This window comes from Rhinoraja longicauda, chromosome 16 (genome assembly GCF_053455715.1).
Source record: "Rhinoraja longicauda isolate Sanriku21f chromosome 16, sRhiLon1.1, whole genome shotgun sequence".
NCBI lineage: Eukaryota > Metazoa > Chordata > Chondrichthyes > Rajiformes > Arhynchobatidae > Rhinoraja > Rhinoraja longicauda.
The window spans coordinates 15064084-15083067 of record NC_135968.1 but is presented as its reverse complement, the minus strand read 5'-3'; the positions used below and the strand labels follow the sequence as shown (position 1 = coordinate 15083067).

At 41.5% G+C, this 18984-nt stretch overlaps 1 protein-coding gene across 2 annotated transcripts in view; it reads left to right on the top strand.

Annotated features, from left to right (window-relative positions):
• Positions 1-18984, top strand: part of sh3pxd2aa (SH3 and PX domains 2Aa) — a 135751-nt gene that overhangs the window by 102758 nt on the left and 14009 nt on the right. For both annotated transcript variants that reach the window (XM_078413262.1, XM_078413261.1), the window contains 3 exons: positions 7159-7276; positions 15728-16077; positions 17572-17621. In XM_078413262.1, the coding sequence (XP_078269388.1) occupies positions 7159-7276; positions 15728-16077; positions 17572-17621 (518 nt within the window). The remainder of the gene's footprint in view (positions 1-7158; positions 7277-15727; positions 16078-17571; positions 17622-18984) is intronic.

The window sequence follows — 18984 nt, the reverse complement described above, 5'->3', positions numbered from 1 at the left end:
TCCAAAAAATACTTTAATTACTGTGTTAGAGCATTTATTTCAGTAGAAGATACATACCCTAACTATGCAAGATGATCTAGCAAGCAAAACTGGGGGGAAAGGACTTACCTTTTGTAGTTGGAATGTCAAGGGCGTGAATGAACCAATAAAAAGGGGTAAAATACTAGCTCACTTAAAATCCCTTAACACTGACATAATATTCCTCCAGGAGACTCGCCTCAAGAATGACTCACACAACAGGCTGAGGTGCAGGTGGATTGGACAGCTGTACCACTCCACCTTTCCCTCAAAAGCCAGGGGTACCGCAATCTTAATCCGCAAAGGTACCCCGTTCAGACATAAATCTACAATAGTTGATAAGGAGGGCAGGTATATCATAGTGACCGGAGAAGTGTATTCAACCTCACTGACTTTGGTGAACATATACGGTCCAAATTTTGATAACCCCCAATTTTTCAATAAAGTATTTAATTTAATCCCAGATATGTTCCAGTCTAATTTGATAATCGGGGTGATCTAAATTGTGTATTAGACCAATACTTAGACAGATCTTCATTCCGTAGAATAATTACATCCAAGTCCAGTGAACTTTTGAATCCGGATATAAACAACACAAATATAAAAGATGTATGGAGGATTGCCAACCCCTCAGGAAGAGAGTATTCTTTCTACTCAGGTGCCCATAGAGTATATACAAGAACAGATTATTTCCTGGTTGATTCAAAACTCCTGCCATATACCCACAGCCCAAAATGTCACAATATTATTATTTCAGATCATTGTCCTTTTACATTCTCTGTGAAACTGGAGGAATGGCGAAAAGACAGCCGTGTTGGAGATTTAATCCACAAATACTCGCAGAGGCTAAATTTTGTGAATACCTGAAGTTACAGATGGAAATCTTATTTGAGACAAATGACACCCCTGGCATTTCTCCAACATTGCTTTGGGAAACCTTTAAAGCCTTTCTTTGAGGCTGCATTATTTCTTACCAAGCATCGCAGAACAAGAGAAGAAAGGCAGAGCTACAGGAATTAGAAAAACAAATAAAACATTTGGACTCAGAAAATGCTGCCGACCCATCCATAGGAAAACGTAACAAAATAGCTGCACTTAAATACAAATTAAACCAGATACTCTCAGCAAGAATCAGTAGGGCATTTCAATTTACCAATAAAAAATACTTTGAATTCGCCGATAAACCCCATAAACTTTTAGCAAGACAACTTTGCAAATTAGAAAATGACCGTACGATACATAAAATTAGATAGGAAAAAAGAACTACTTTCACTGCCCAAAGATATCAACGAAAGATTTCAACAATTTTACCAAACCCTTTACGCATCTCAAACAACAGCCGACTCAGTGATGATGCAGACTTTTCTGGATAAGTGCAATCGTCAAACCCTCAGTGAGACCGAAAGAACATTTCAGAGACTATTAAATCATTGAAAAATGGAAAAACTCCTGGCCCAGACGGGATCAATAATGAATTTTACAAAAAATTTAACAATATAATTTCCCCATGTCTACAATGCCTGTATATCCAAGCGTTCAAGGAGCAGACTTTACCGCACACTCTAGCAGAATCAATTATTACATTAATTCCGAAAAAAGATAAGAATCTAGAAGCGCCGGGATCATATAGAGCAATTGCTCTTTTAAATACCGATCAGTAGATCCTAGCCAAGATTCTGGCTCGTAGACTCAGCCTAGTCATTGGCAAACTTGTACACTCAGATCAAACCGGGTTCATACCTAAACGACACTCTTTAATCTGAGACGTTTGTTTAATATAATTTACTCACATAGAATACCGAATAAAGACCTCACAATCATCGCATTGGATGCTGAAAAAGCCTTTGACCAAGTTGATTGGTCTTATCTTTTCACAGCGCTGGGAAAATTCCAATTAGGCGAAAACTTTATCTTATAGCTGAAGCTTTTATTTGGGAACCTGAACACCAGAATATTAACCAATCAAACCCTCTCATCTAAATTTTGCTTATTCAGGGGTATTAGACAAGGATGTGCTCTCTCCCCGATGCGATTAGCCATAGAACCACTTGCTGAGAGCATCAGGTCCCACCCAGGCATATACGGATACAATACTAAACATACTACGAACAAAATTTCCCTCTACGCAGATGTTGTACTATTATAAGAAAATAACTGCAGATACTATTATACATCACTAACCCCTGAAGTAGTATCCCAAATTTACTATCCATTATAGACCAATTCGGCATCTTCTCTGGCTACAGAATTAATTGGAATAAAAGCGAAATTATGCCAATAAACGAACAAGACGTTACCCAGCTCCAACAGTTCCCTTTTAGAATTGTTACCGATAAATTCAGATATCTTGGAGTTTACGTTACCAGGAAATATTCCCTCCTGTTTAAAACACATTTCCCTCCATTAATTACAAAACTTCATACTTGTATTCAATTTTGGAAAACACTGCCTATTTCCCTCCTTGGCAGATTGAATACCTTAAAGATTATTTTTCTCCCGCAGCTTTTATATTTATTTCAGACGATACCGATATATTTTCCCAAATCTTTCTTTTAAAAAATTGATTCCATTGTTACTAACTTTATATGAGACTACAAAAGTCACCGAATACATAAACGGCACTTGTGCAAATCTAAAGAGAATGGAGGACTAGCTTTACCCAATTTTCTTTCTTACTACTGGGCAACGAATATTAAAACCATAATCTTTTGGTTGGATGATTCATACCAACAGGCCAATTGGCTAAAAATGGAAAGAGAAGATTGTTTGCCTTGTTCCATGGGCTCGATTGTCCTGTCTCCAATAACCCTGAATAAGTCAATGTACGATTATAACCCTATAATTCATGGCACTAGTCGTATCTGGAAACAGTTGAAGTTCAGTCTTAAATTGAGAGACATTTTCCTCCTTCCAAGAGTTGCGGGTGAAATACGATTTAAATACGAATAATTTTTTCAGATATCTTCAGGTTAGGGAAAACATACATGCAAGACTACAACACTGCAAGTCCAGATAAACTTGACGAATGTTTGAATAGACATGCAGATACAGAGAAGTTGACATCCTACATTTACAATGTTCTTCAAAACATCAACGCCCCATCATCTGAGGTTTACAGGCGTGCATGGGAAGATGAGATGGGTCAATAAATTTCCAATGATATATGGGACGAAATCTTACAACATATTTATACTTGCTCCTTAAATGCCAGACATTGCCTGATACAGTTCAAAGTGCTGTACAGGTTATACTATTCAAAAACCAAACTGAACAAAATTTTCCCCAGTGCTTCTCCTCTTTGCGATAAGTGTCAATTTCAAGAAGCCACTTTAATCCATAGTTTTGTACTATGTACAGAAATAAAAAGTTTTTGGACGGAAATATTCAACGTTTTCTCCAATATACTGAAAATCCCATTAGAGCCAGACTCAAAACTGATAATACGGGGAATATCAGAAGATTGTAGTACATTGACTGTTTTTCAGCGACGCTTTATCGGCTATGGAATAATATTAGCAAAAAAACTCCTACTTAAATGCTGGAAAAGTGTTGAAGTTTCTCCAGTGAAGATGAGGATTACAGAAATGATAGACACATTACATTTAGAGAATTAGATTTATCTCGAATGACAAACTGAAGCAATTTTTAAAAATATGGTCACCTTCTATTGATTTTCTCGAACAATACAATATTTGAACACAATTCAAAATCACTCGTAGGGCTGGGTGAGTGGGCACATGGGTGGGTTGTTGGGTAGATCTCCCCTCTTCTTTTTTCTTTTTAATTTCTCTTTTCCTTCTTTCTCTCTCTTTTAAAAAAAAAATTAAATGCCCTTTTTGAAAAGTGTTAAAATTGAAGCTGCTCATAACGCTACAAAATTGTCATTTTTTTAAAACACAAATGCTTCCAATAAAACAAATAATTAAAAATAAATAAATAAATAAATAAATATATAGTTGTGCTCTTTGCCATGTGTTTTCAAATGAGACTTTGGTTTTTGTTTTTCATCCCTTGCTGCTCTTCATTGCCAGCGGAATTGCCATTGCTCTTCAGCCTCAGAGGCACGTTTCTGCTATAGCACAAGCTATTTCAAATAAAAATCAAATGACGTCACATCTCCAGTCTTTCTGTTCACAATGGTATTCACAGAAATTAATTTCTGAGCTTTGTGTTTTTTAACAATTCCAATATAACAAGAATCAATTTAACTCAACAGTCTCCTTAAAAGAACCCTCCATGTTCACATTTAGCAGCTGTTCCAGGTGCAGGCATTCATTTTATGTAATTGTTGCAAGTGGGCAAATAGCAGAGATGCAGGAGGGAATTCTGTGCATTTTCTTCCTTCTGTCTGAAGTATTTCCTCTTTGAACTACAATGTGTTGAATATATTACATAGGTTCAATATTTGTATGTTTAATTAGTTTACTCCAGTGCTGAACTATCATCATCATCCTCATCATATCATCATCATCAGAGACATTGAATGTACAGTATAGTGGCCTTAGGGTCACTACCTGCATGCTGACATTTTTGCCCATCTACATGAATCCCATTTGACCGCATTACTTATTTAAATGTCTGTCTATCCGCTAAACATATTAATTTCAACAGATTCCACCAGCCACTCTTGACAGCTCGTTCCAGCTATCAACCACTATCTATCTGTACAACATCTTGCCCCTTTGTTCCACTTAAAATACTTTGTACATAAGTCCACTTATTTTTGATACCCATACCAGAGAAAAAATATTTTGACTACATACCCTATCTGTGCCTCGTATAATCTTTTATATTTCTATCAAGTCACACCCTAGTCTCTTTCGCACCTTGAAAAACATCTACCCATCTACCCATTCTCTTGAATAATTAAAGACTTTCAATCCAAACTAGATCATGATGAATTTCTTCTACACTCCACCCTGCACAATCATAAACCTTCTTTAATGTTCCAACCAAAACTGCACAAAATGCTCAAATGCAGCCTAACTAGTGTTTTGTGAAGTTGCAGTGTAATGTCGCAATTCTTATATTCTGTGCCTCAACCTGTGAAGGCAAGCATATCATGTGCCTTTTTCATACCCAAATAACCTGTGTTGCCATTTTCAGGGAACTGTCGACTTTGGCTCCTTGGTCACTCTGATCAATTAACATCCTCGAGTGCCCTACCATCTATTGTATATGCCCCACCTGTGCTTGACTTTTCAAAATGCATCAACTTGCACTTGTTATGGGGATTGAATTAAATGTGCTAATGCTCCACCAATTTTTTTAAATCTGATCTATCTATTCCAATAGCCAGCAAACCTTGCTAGCTGTCCACAACACCAACAATTTTCATGTTATCTACAAACGTATTAATCATTTCTCCTACATTCATATCCAAATCATAGTTATACAGCATAGAAACAGGCCCTTCAGCCCAACTTGTTCATGCCGACCAAGATGCTTCATCTAAAGTAGTTCAATTTGCTTGCATTTAGCCCATATCCCCCTAAACCTTTCCTATCCACGTACCAGTCCAAATGTCATTTAGATATTGTAATTGTAGATATTTAGATGTTATTATATTGTATATGACAGCTCATTCCATGTACCCACACGTACCTACCTATCCTCTGGGTTTTGATTCCCCTACTGGGGTAAAAGACTAGAGCATTTGCTCGATCAATTACTCTCATGATTTTATAAGATCACCCCTCAAACTCCTGCACTCCAAGGTATCATTAATATATATCAAAAACAGTCAAGTTCCCAGCACCAATCCATGTGTCCCTGGTCGCAGATGTCCAAGCAGAAAAATATTCTGCCAAGCCAATTTTGAATCCGATTAGCCAGATTGCCCTGGATATCATGTGGCTTAACGATCTGAAAGGAGGATGAATGATATTGTCTGTATGGACTCTATTCAGACATTTGACAAGGCCTTACACTGTACCATGCGTACTAGAGTCCATGCAGCGTACCATGCAGAGCCTTGTCGTATGTCATACCCGAGTCCATACAGACAATATCAGTCATCCTCCATTCATCATCCTCTGTTACCTGGAGACACAAGAGACTGCAGATGCTGAAATCTGGAGCGACAAACTCTCCTCACCTGACTCCATCTGTCTGCCATCCTTCATACTCTTCAAACCACGATCTGCTACTGATACCTGTCTAACAAACTCCCCAATTCCTCATTATACTGGCTAAATTCCCTCTCCATTCTACATCCTAACACAGTTTGTTTGTTGCTCCTGTGTTATCTCCTCAAAAATCTCAATCAAATCTGCAGGATTTCTCCTACAGAAAACCATACTAACTATCCTGAATTAACCCCAGCCTTTCCAATGTATATAAATCCTATCCTTTGGAATTTTATTCAATAGTCTCACTACCACTGACATTGCTAATTGGCCTGTAGTTCCTGGGTTTTCCCTATTGCCCTTCCTAAATGAAAGAAGAATATTAGTTATCCTTCAGTCTACTGGTATCTAACCAGTGCATAACAAAGATACAAAAATCTTTATTAGAGCACCATCAAGCTATTTCCTATAGCATTCTTCAATTGTTCTCGTCTGTCCTGGGGATCTATTACCTTATGCATTACAAGACATCCAGCACTACCACCCTCTTGGTTGGCACAGACGTGGTGGGCTGAAGGCCCTGATTCTATACTGTACGACTCAATGATTCTCTTAACTCGTGATCAATGAGCTATTAACAAGAAACCGTCAATGTTAATTTGTCACCAAAAGAATCTGGCATTTTCACAGAAGGTTCTAGGAACATGAAATCTCTGACTAGAAATAGCAGAAACAGAATCGATCAGAACTTTGAAAGGCCAACTGGATAAGTATCATGAGGAACTAAATTGTTGTGTTCATTTGAAAGGATAACAGAAATGGAATTAACTGGAGACTATTTCAGAAAGCCAGCACAAGTACAATGGGCAGACTGCTTCTTCTGCCTCGTAGAACCATCTTATAATTGTATTCCACTACTTTATTCAAAAGATTGCTTAATTAAACATTGAGTTCAAGAAATGAATTAGAGGAAGCTTAGAGAGAGAGCTTGTTGAATTGTTCTGGATGCTCACCAAAGCTGTAGCAACTGAAAAACTTGCTCTAACTTTGCGATGGTGTTTATTTGTCATAGAGGAAAAATATATCACTGTGCAATCGTACGTTGACCAGGGCAAAGATGAAATTGGCTTTGAGAAGGGCGTCATGGTGGAAGTCATCCAGCGAAATCTCGAAGGCTGGTGGTTCATCAGGTGAGCTTTGTTTCGGAGCTAAACTGGAAAACTAATAACACCCGTGCTTTGCTGTTAATATCCATTTACCTTACAGTACCGGGCAATGAACATAGGCAATTTGTATTGAAGTTGTTCCAGCTTTAGAGCGATAATTATAATTAAAATTGGGCACCATATCTGAGGAAGGATGTGCTGGCATTGGAGAGGGCCCAGAGGAGGTTTATGAAATGATCCTGGGAATGATTGGATTAACATATGATGAGCATTTGATGGCACTGGGCCTGTACTCGCTGGAGTTTAGATGGATGATGAGGGACCTCATTGAAACTTACTGAATAATGAAAGGCTTGGATAGAGGAGATGTGGAGAGAATGTTCCCACTAGTGGGAGAGTCCAGGACTAGAGGGCAGAACCTCACAATAAAAGGATGTATCTTTAGAGAGGAGATGAGGAGGAATTTATTTTGTCACAAGGTGATGAAACTCTGGAATTGATTGCCACAGACGGCTGTGCAGGCCAAGTCATTTGATGGAGTAGACTCGATGGGCCAAATGGCCTGATTCAGCTCCTATAACCTATGCACAATAATTAAAATAATTCAATAGCGAAACATGCAAGAAAAAAGAAAAGAGCAACAACGTTGACTCTGAAGGTTTCACTATATTGTGTCATTCCAAAGAGCTTTGTATTATGTACTTTTGACGTCAGTATTCTGATGAGGAGTTTTCCCTCAGACCTGTAGTGTTCATCAGGTGTCAGCATCCATAATTAACGGAGAAGCGTGTGATGCACAGTGAGCAGCAATATATCTGATCTTTGGATAAGGTGGACACAAAATGCTGGAGTAACTCAGCGGGTCAGGCCGCATCTCGGGAGAGAAGGAATGGGTCACGTTTCGGGTCGAGACCCTTCTTCAGACTGATGTCAGGGGAGGGGGCGGGACAAAGATAGGATGTAGTCGGAGATAGGATGACTAGTGAAAGAACTGGGAAGGGGGAGGGGATGGAGAGGGGAAGCAGGGACTACCTGAAGTTAGAGCAGTCAATGTTCATACCGCTGGGATGTAAATTGCCCAAGCGAAATATGAGATGCTGTTCCTCCAATTTGCGCTGGGCCTCACTCTGACAATGGAGGAGGCCCAGGACAGAAAAGTCAGATTGGGAATGGGAGGGGGAGTTGAAGTGCTGTGCCAGCGGGAGATCTGGTTGGTTGAGTTGGACTGAGCGGAGGTGCTCAGCGAAACGATCGCCGAGCCTGCGCTTGGTCTCGCCGATGTAGAGAAGTTGATATCTGGAACAACGGATACAATAGATGAGGTTGGAGGAGGTGCAGATGAACCTCTGCCTCACCTGGAAAGTCTGTTTGGGTCCTTGGATGGAGTTGAGGGGGAGGTAAAGGGACAGGTGTTGCATCTCCTGCGGTTGCAAGGGAGAGTATCTGGGAAGGGGATGGTTGGGTGGGAAGGGACAAGTGGACCAGGGAGTTTCAGAGGGAACGGTCTCTGCGGAAAGCAGAAAGGGGTGGAGATGGGAAGATGTGGCCAGTAGTGGGATCCCTTTGGAGGTGGTGGAAATATTGGAGGATAATTTGTTGTATGCGACGGCGCATGGGGTGGAAGGTGTGGACAAGGGGGACTCTAACCTTGTTACGAATGGGGGTAGGGGGAGCAAGAGCGTAGCTGCGGTATATTGAGGAGACCCTAGTGAGAGCCTCGCCTATAATGGGAGAGGGGAACCGCCGTTTCCTAAAGAATGAGGACATCACCGATGCCCTAGTATGGAACACTTCATCCTAGGCGCAGATGCGGAGGAGGAATTGGGAGTAGGGAATATAGTTTTTACAGGAAACGGGGTGGGAAGAAGTGTAGTCAAGATAGCTATTGGAGTCAGTGGGTTTGTAGTAGATGTCGGTCACTAGTCTATCTCCTGTGGTGGAGATGGTGAGATCCAGGGAGATGTCGGAGATGGTCCAAGTATATTTAGGAGCAGGATGGGGGCTCTATCCCTGAAATCTACCTCCGCTGCATTAACGACTGCAATGGTGCTACCTCTTGTACCCATGCAGAACTCACTGACCATCAATTTCACCACTAATTTCCATCCTGCTCTTAAATAGAGTAATATACTATATTTAGTAATATACTCGACCAAGTGGACCCGTTGGGCCCAAACCTCTCCTGCATTGGTGCAGCACCCGCCCCCCCCACCCCCGCCTCCCCCTCCCCCTCCCCCAGCCTCCCCCTCCCCCAGCACACAAACCATACTTCCCACCATTGACTCCATCTACACTTCATGCTGCCTGGGAAAAGCAGCCAACAATAATCAAAGACTTGTCTCGGCCCTGGTCATTTCTCCTTCTCCCCATCAGAAGGTATGGAAGTTTGAAAGTGCGGATCTCCATTCTTAGGCTTAAGAATAGTCCTTTTATAAGCTGCTAGATGACCCGTGGACCCGTTGGGTCCAAACCCTTCCTACATTGATCTAGCACCCTCCCCTCCACCACTCCAAAAGCACACAGCAAGATCCCAGGGTATATCCGAGGCTGTGGCGGCTGGGGAGTCTCCCCCGGGGGCGGACGTGGGGGAAAGGGACGGGGGGGGGGAGGAGGAAAGGGGAGAGGGAGCCACTCATCCCGGCCCCGGCGGCAGGAGAGTGGCAGCAAGACGCTGCGCCATGTTTGTCCTGCCTGCGGCCATCTTCTTTGACCTTCTCTCTTCCGCCGCGCTGCACAACGAGAGGAAGTTCAGGCGGGGGGCACCCCGGGATGGGCGTCGGTCTTCCCGGCGCTGCTGCGCAAGCGCACCACCGCCGGGCCCGGTAACCCTTCCCTGTGGTGACACCATATTAGATCAGAATGGCGATCTCATATATGACCTGTTGGGTTCCCATTGTGACACCGAACACGGAAGTATTAGATCAAAATGACTTGTCCTATTCACAGTATAATGTTTATTAAAGTTTATAAGGTGAATTACTTTTAAAATATAGCGAAAATTAATACTGTACACCGCACGCAAATGGTGAGTAAGGTGGCCCTAAAATTGTTGCGCTATCATGTACTGTTTTGGCTGTATTTCGGGAACATACGTACGTACATACATGCATACAGAATTAGGTTATTCAACCCATCACGTCTACTCCGCCATTCAATCATGGCTGATCTATCCCTCTCAACCCCATTAACCTATCCATAACTCATGACTATGACTCTATAACCTACTTAACCAATTAGAGTCATAGTCCTACAGCACGGAAACAGTCCCTCCGGCCAACATGTCCCAACTATACTCGTCCCACCTGCCTGCGTTTGGCCCATATCCCTCTAAACCTGTCCTATCCATGTACCTGTATAACTGTTTCTTAAACATTGTGATAGTCCCTGCCTTAACAACCTCCACTGGCAGCTTGTTCCAAACATTTACTCCTCCGATTCCCATCAAATATTTTCCCCTTCACCTTAAATGTAGTATCCAGGAAGACATTAAACCTTGAGTTTACAAGGCTCCTTTGGCAGCTCAAAGGTTTTCCTGTGAATCTCTGGAATTCACTGCCCTACAGAGAGAGAGAGAGACTGAGGACGGCTCATGGGAAGTACTTACAAAGGCAGATATATGTTCGAAAAATCAGGGGGTTGAGGATTAAGGAGATCTGGCATAGAGTTTGTGTTGGATCAAACACGATCACATTCAATGGCAGGGCAGATGGTGGGGTTTCGTGTTTAGTTGACTGTCACTTACAGTGGTACAATGGAAATACCTATGTTGTATGCTGACCAGTCAGCGGAAAGACAATAGATGATTACAATCGACCATCCACAGTGTACGAAAGTAAGCTAGCCAAGAATATAAAGGATAGTAAAAGCTTCTATAGGTATGTGAAGAGGAAAAAAAGAGTTGGCAAATGTAGGTCCCTTGCAGACTGAAACAGGTGAATTTATTATGGGGAACAAGGAAATGGCAGACGAGTTGAACAGGTACTTTGGATCTGTCTTCACTAAATCTCCCAGATGTACTAGTGGCCAGAGGACCTAGGGTGACGGAGGAACTGAAGGAAATTCATATTAGGCAGGAAATGGTGTTGGGTTGACTGATGGGACTGAAGGCTGATAAATCCCCAGGGCTTGATGGTCTGCATCCCAGGGTTCATGCCTAGAAATCGTGGACGCATTGGTGATAATTTTCCAATGTTTTACAGATTCGGGATTAGTTCCTGTGGATTGGAGGGTAGCTAATGTAAGGAGGGGGAGGGAAAACAGGGAATTATAGACGAGTTAGCCTGACACCGGTGGTGGGGAAGATGCTGGAGTCAATTATAAAAGATTAAATAGTGGCACATTTGGATAGCAGTAACAGAATCGGTCCGAGTCAGCATGGATTTACGTTGGGGAAATCATGCTTGACTAATCTTCTGGAATATTTTGAGGATGTAACTAGGACAATGGACAAGGGAGAGCCAGTAGATGGAGTGTACCTGGACTTTCAGAAAGCCTTTGATAAGGTCCCACATAGGAGATTAGTGGGCAAAATTAGAGCACATGGTATTGGGGGTACGGTACTGACATGAATAGAAAATTGGTTGGCAGACAGGAAACAAAGAGTAGGGATTAACGGGTCCCTTTCAGAATGGCTGGCAGTGACTAGTGGGGTACTGCAAGGCTTGGTTCTGGGGCTGCAGCTACTTACCATATACATTAATGATTTAGATGAAGGGATTAAAAGTAACATGAGCAACTTTGCAGATGACACAAAGTTGGGTGGCAGTGTGAACTGTGAGGTGGATGTTATGAGGATGCAGCGTGACTTGGACAGGCTGGGTGAGTCGACAAATGCATGGCAGATGCAGTTGAAAGTGGTTAAATGTGAGGTTATCCACTTTGGTGGCAAGAACAGGAAGGCAGATTATTATCTGAATGGTGTCAAGTTAGGGAAAGGGAAAGTACAACGAGACCTGCGTGTCCTTGTTCATCAGTCACTGAAAGTAAACATACAGGTACAGCAGGCAGTGAAGAAAGCTAATGGCAAGTTGGCCTTCATAACAAGATGAGTTGAGTATAGGAGCAAGAATGTCCTGAGTTTTACAGGGCCCTTGTGAGACCACACCGGGAGTATTGGGCACAGTTTTGGTCTCAATTTGAGGAAGGACATTCTTGCTATTGAGGGAGTGCAATGTTGGTTCACAAGGTTAATTCCCGGGATGACTGGACTGTCATATGTTGAAAGAATGGAGTGACTGGGCTTATATACACTGGAACTTAGAAGGATGAGAGGGAATCTTATTGAAACATATAAGATTATTAAGGGATTGGACACGCTAGAGGCAGGAAACATGTTCCCAATGTTGGGGGAGTCCAGAACCAGGGGCCACAGTTTAAGAAAAAGGGGTAGGAGGATGAGGAAAAACGTTTTCACCCAGAGAGTTGTGAATCGGTGGAATTCTCTGCCTCAAAAGGCAGTGGAGGCCAATTGTCTGGATGCTTTCAAAAGAGAATTAGCTAGAGCTCTTAAAGATAGCAGAGTCAAGGGATATGGGGAGAAGGCAGGAACGGGCTACTGATTGTGTATGATCAGCCATGATCACAGGGAATGGCAGTGCTGGTTTGAAGGGCCAAATGGCCTACTCCTGCACCTACTGTCTAATGTACAGATACATGATAAAGGGAATAACATTTAGTGCAAGATATATCCTCTCCAATGCTACAATCTATTCTGTCCATTACCAGGTGACATGGAGGGATATGGATCACGTTCAGGCAAAGGAGATTAGTTTGGTATCATAGTCGTTCTTCTAATTCTACTGTTGTCCTGTTTAGATTCTACAACAGTAGAATTAGAAGAACGACTATGATACTTTATCTGTATTCACTGTATCTACTCGTTATCACCTTTATCACCACCAACAATGGACCATTGTGGGCTCGCCCTTTCCTTGATCACCGTTGCTGGCTTTGATTTGTTCTTTTCAAACCTTTCACTCAATTGTTCTTTGTAGCTTTTCATACCTCTATTTTTTCCTCTCCCCTGACTCAGTCTGAAGAAGGGTCTGAACCCGAAACGTCACCCATCCATGTTCTCCAGAGATGCTGCCTGGCCCTCTGCGCCACTCCAACAATGCTGAAAACACTGTCCTGCACTTTGTATCTTCCCCTTTGCTCTACCTATTGTACTTGAGTTAGGCTTGATTGTATTTATGTCGAGTATATCTGATAGACACATGTAGGAAGGAACTGCAGATGCTGGTTTAAACCAAAGATGGACACAAAATGCTGGAGTAACTCAGGCAGGTAGCACCTCTGAAGAAAAGGAATGGGTGATGTTTCAGGTCGAGACCCTTCTTCAGACTGGGTATATCTTATCTGTTTGGATAGCATACAAAACAAAGCTTTTCACTGTACCTCTGTGTGCATGACAATAATAAACCGAATCTAATGGGCAGTAAAATGTCAGGTAGAGTTTAATCCAGCCAAGTGTCATGTTTTGCTCTTTGGGACATTAAAATCTGTTCGATTACCATATCTATGTAAATTCTGAGAAGATTTTAGGGGAAAATGAGGGACATTGTTTTTTTCAATTAAACTGTCGTTGGGACGGAACTCGTTGGAGGTAAAAACCCTTTTCACATTTTTCCGTGCTTGGAAGAGGACTTCGAGGGCCAATACCTTTTACTGCTTGAGTTGGCATAGGGGCAATATAAATAACTGTGTGCGCTGGCATGAATTATGGGTAAATCTCCTGCAAGTCACTGTATTCCAAAGCTGGCTCTGAAAAAAATTCTGAAATTGAAAAGTTAGAGTTGTGAGGGCAGATTTGGCAAGTTTTCAATTTGCTACAAATATTGTAAATTTTACCTATTCATAATCTGTGTCAGAAAATCTAGTGGGGCCCATTTTCTGTACATTATGCAGGCACAGTCAGCTGTGATTTACTTCTGTTCTTTGGACTTTACTATTAGTACACTAATGTGGATTGAGGGAGTTTAAGTCCCTTGATATCTTGGTTCAATGGCCAATCGTGCTGCCTTTTGGTGGAACTCATCCAACTCTCCCAGAATGCTTCTGTCAGCAGATTCCCTCATTTCCTGTTTCTTTTTACAGTTATTCCCCACTGGAGTAATTCCAGGATTTCAGAGCTGGAAAGCAGATGGCAGGAAGTGGCTCTCAGACATGAAGACATTTTACTCCACAAACTTGTTTGTCTGCTTCTCGCCCGCACTTACTTCTTAAAAACCAAAGCGTTGGCTTGAGCCACAATGAAAGTTCACTTTGTACCTTTTTGTGAGATTGGTTTGAGTTGAGTAGTAACATTTATCTGTTTGTGAGCAAATCATATCCTGAAGGTTCTGCTGTTTGAGGTGGTTTGTGTGTCACTCACTGAGTTACACACAAGCAGTTTCCACTGCAATAGTATGGTGAAGGGTCTTGACCCGAAACATCACCTATCCATGTTCTCCAGGGATGCTGCCTGACCCAGCACTTTGTGTCATTTTGAGCAATTGTATGGTGAATGTTCTTCTTTTAAACACATAAATACATTTATGTATGGGTTAATAGTTGAAAAGCTACATTTCTGCTTTTGATTGCAGCAACAGAAGTTGCTGCCAAATGACCTCACTCTGCACGAAAGGGAATATTCAACAAGGTTCTTCTCCGGCTGTAGTGCATTAGAAACCTTGTGTCCAAATTACTTGAGTCTAATTAAGCTGTATCCCTACTTCATACCAATGTTAGGGTTCATAATACCTCATGTCATCATGCAGCACTGATACAGGACCTTCAGTCTGTTGTGTCCATGCTGACCATCCAGTACCTGACTTTCCTAATCCTAATTCCGTCAGTCTTTAGTCTTCAATGCCGCAGCATTGAAGTGCTCCTCTATATACTTCCCAAATGTTTTGAGAGTACCTCAGAGTTTTGCTTACCTCAATTTGTTTCCCTGTCAGACATCTACTCCAAGGAAAACAAATGCAGCCTACCAGTTTATTCTTTTAACCCCCCCCAACATGTGTGTGTATGTTTATGTGTGTGTGTGTGTATGTTTGTATGTGTGTGTGTGTGTGTGTGTATGTTTGTATGTGCGTGTGTATGTTTATGTGTGTATGTTTATGTGTGTATGTTTATATATGTGTGTGTATGTTTATATATATGTGTATATATGTGTGTGTATGTTTATATATATGTGTGTGTGCACATATATATGTGTGTGTGAGTATTTGTATATATGCACACTGGACTTTTTTTCTCTCGTTTATTATATTGTTTACATGGCACTATGTTTACATATTCTGTTGTGCTGCAGCAAGTAAGAATTTCATTGTTCTATCTGGGACATATGACAATAAAACACTTTTGACTCTTGACTCTATTTTATTTGGCTCCAAATATTCGGTTTCAGGCTGATAGCTGAGGATTGATATTTGCTGTAATTAAGGCAAAAGTAAAATAATATTGTTTAAATTTGTAATTTTATTTTCCCAGATATCAAGGCAAAGAGGGATGGGCACCTGCATCATATCTGAGGAAAATCAAGGATGAACTTTCTCCAACGAAGAAGCCTGTTAATGGGCCGGTGGAGATCATTGGCAACATAATGGAAATAAGTAACCTTCTGAACAAGAAAACAAGCAGTGAAAAAGAGATTCAGACAGAGAACGAGCCCAGACTTTATGATCACCCTCCACTCACTGCAAAGGAGATCAGCCTTCCACTGCCATGTGAACACAGCAATGGTGATGTAGCAGCGTTACTAGGAACAGAGAAGAGACTCAGCCGAGCCACACCGGGGACCCCAGCTGTGGCCAGGATCGCCCCACAGAGAGCAGAGATAGGTACAGGATGAAGAGACGTTTCCTGTTCTATAATAACAAATTCCAGCTTGAGTCTGACCTAAAACCATGTTTACCAATCTAATGGTTCATTGGTACTTTATTGTCACATGTACCTAGGTAGAGTGAAATTCTGTTTTTGCATACTGTTCAGTAACAATCTTATGATACACAAGCGCAATATACTTAAGTGCAAGAGTGTCAGATAGTAGATTACACTGAGGCAGTACACAAGAGTTGCCACAAAACCAGCACCATCATGTACTCTACAAGTTCAGAGTTGTTAAAAATGTTAGTGTCTTAACTTGGCCATGAAGGCCTGTTGTCCTCCTGGCAGCACAGGGTTGGCATTGCAAGGTCAGCTTGGCTAGGCAATGGTGAAAGGAGATCTGTTGGGTAGGTTTTTCACACAGAGCATGGTTGATATCTGGAATCAGCTGCCAAAGGAGGTGCTGGAGACAGAAACAATTCCATTTAACAGGCTTTTCGACAGTTACTTGGATAGAAAAGAAGTAGAGAGAAATAGGCCAAAGGCCTGCAAATGGGATCCGTGCACTTAGATATGTGCACTTGTTGGCACAGTGTGTGCTTTACATTTTGATGTTAAACTTTATTGTAATAAAACCATGATTGATAGATTACTTGGTCGCTGTATTTTGCCCCTGGTGATAGAATCTGCAGGCAGTTAATGAAAATGCAGGGAGAATGAAAAAGCAGATTAATATAGCATTAGGGAAAATAGGTGTTTGATGCAGACGTGGCAGGCTGAAGGACCTGTGCTCATGCTGTACGTCCTATGACGCCATGCATTAATCCTATGAACACTAACCATTGCGGGATTATTGTCAGACTTTTAAACGTAGTTTCCCAACATGTAGATGGTTTGGACCATCTACATTTAAATGAGTCTCTCATGATTATTGTATGACATTGTTACTTGCATCTCCAATTACTTGATTCATTCTAGGCCCTATATTTCCATTCCTGTACCCAATTCCCACCATTGTTTTGTGAGCTCCACCCAGTCTAATTCTATTACTTGATTTTACGAATGTTTGACATTGTCGAATCTGCAGTCTGTTAATATTTAGTACTTCTACCAATCCATGTCACTTCAGTGTTCCAGCTAAGGATCCATTTCAAGAACAAACTTTGCTTATCGAGAGAATGATGATGTGACAGAAATCGGTACTACAGAGAGAGATTTTGATAAATAGTGTGGTGTAAATAAGAGTTGGTGGAGTTGACATAATGAAGAGAGTGAGATGTAGCATTGCATTAGGTTGTCCCAAATGGCCATTTTCTGTACTGTAGATTCTAGGTAATACATATAGGCTGATTGCCATGTAAGTTGTTTCATTGTTAAAATTGTTTCATTTCAGAATTTACTTTTATAATTTCTCTTTGTCAGTTCTGCTAACTATTTCTCTATCCACAGATGGAGTTTTTTATTTCAGATTTCTGCCGATATTTTGATCTTAATTTTATTTTTCACAGGTTACCCAAACCTAAGGCAGAAGCCGCCCCCACGAAGGGAGACCAGTATGGTATGTCTGACTTTTGTTTTCTTATGAGGAAAAGATGAGAGGGAAAAGATTAAAACTGGTGGGGGGGGGGGGGGGGGGAGCTTTTTTTTTACACAGAGTATGGCGGGTATATGGAATGAGCTGCCAGAGAAATTAGTTGAACCAAGGACAATACAACATTTAATAGCCAAAAGACAGGTTCAGAGGTTTAGAGGAATATGGGTCAAATGTGGGTAAATGGGACCAGCTTAGATGGGCATCTTGGTCGGCATAAACGTATTGGACCATAGGGCCTGTTTCCACTCTGTATGACTCTTCAACAAAACATAGTTCTTTTATTCACTGAAGGGATATGGGCTTCAAAGACTGAGCCCATCTCAAGTTGTCGTTGAGAAGGTCGTGGTGAGATGCTGTCTTGAACCAGTGCAATTGTTGAGGTGTGGGTATACTCACAATGCTGTTATGGAGAGTTCCAGGATTTTATCCAGTGATGGTGAAGCAACGATGATATATTTCCAAGTCAGGAAATATGGTGTGTGGTTTGGATGGCAACTTCCAGGTTACGGTGTTCCAATAGTTTAGGTTTATTATTGTCATGCCCATCTGTAGAAGTTTGAGTCTTTGGAGTTGTTGAATTTTCTCAGTCTCCTGAGAAAGTAGAGGCGTTAGCGTGCATTTTTTTGGCTGTAGCTGCAATGTCCAGGACAGATTACTGGTAACATTTATGCCAAAGATCTTGAAGCCTTCAAACATTTCCACTTTGGTACCTTTGATGCTGATTGGAGTATGTAATCCACCATACTTTCTAACTTCTTCATCTTGCTGACATTGAGGAAGAGGTTGTAGACACAAGGAACCCCAGATGCTGGTTTACCAAAAATGACAAACTGCTGGAATAACTCAGCTGAGTTACTCCAGCACTTTGTGCCTTTGCTTTGAGAGAAATTGTCCTGACATATTACTGATTCTCTTTCTCCTTCCTGTAGTCTGTTTCATCACCCATCACAATGGTGCCTTCTACAAACTTATAGATGGAGTTGGAGCAGAATTAGCCCCACAGTCCCGAATGTCTAAGGGGTACAGTAGGAATGCATCCTTACAGTGCACTGGTGTTGAGAATTGTTGAATTTTCTAGATAGACACATGGCACTTTAGGTAATGGATGGATATGGATCATGTACTGGCAAATTAACAGACTTTAGTCATTAAGGTACGCTACTTTGCTTTTCTTGAGAGCTAGTGGTATTCTTAAAACAATGGGTGCCTTGGAATATAGTAGCCCTGACCTTTCTAGCTGATAAAGATCACGAGCTTGGATGGTGCTGTCTGAGGATCCTTGGTGAGTTGCTGCAGTGCATCCTGTAGATGGTACAAATGCAGCTAC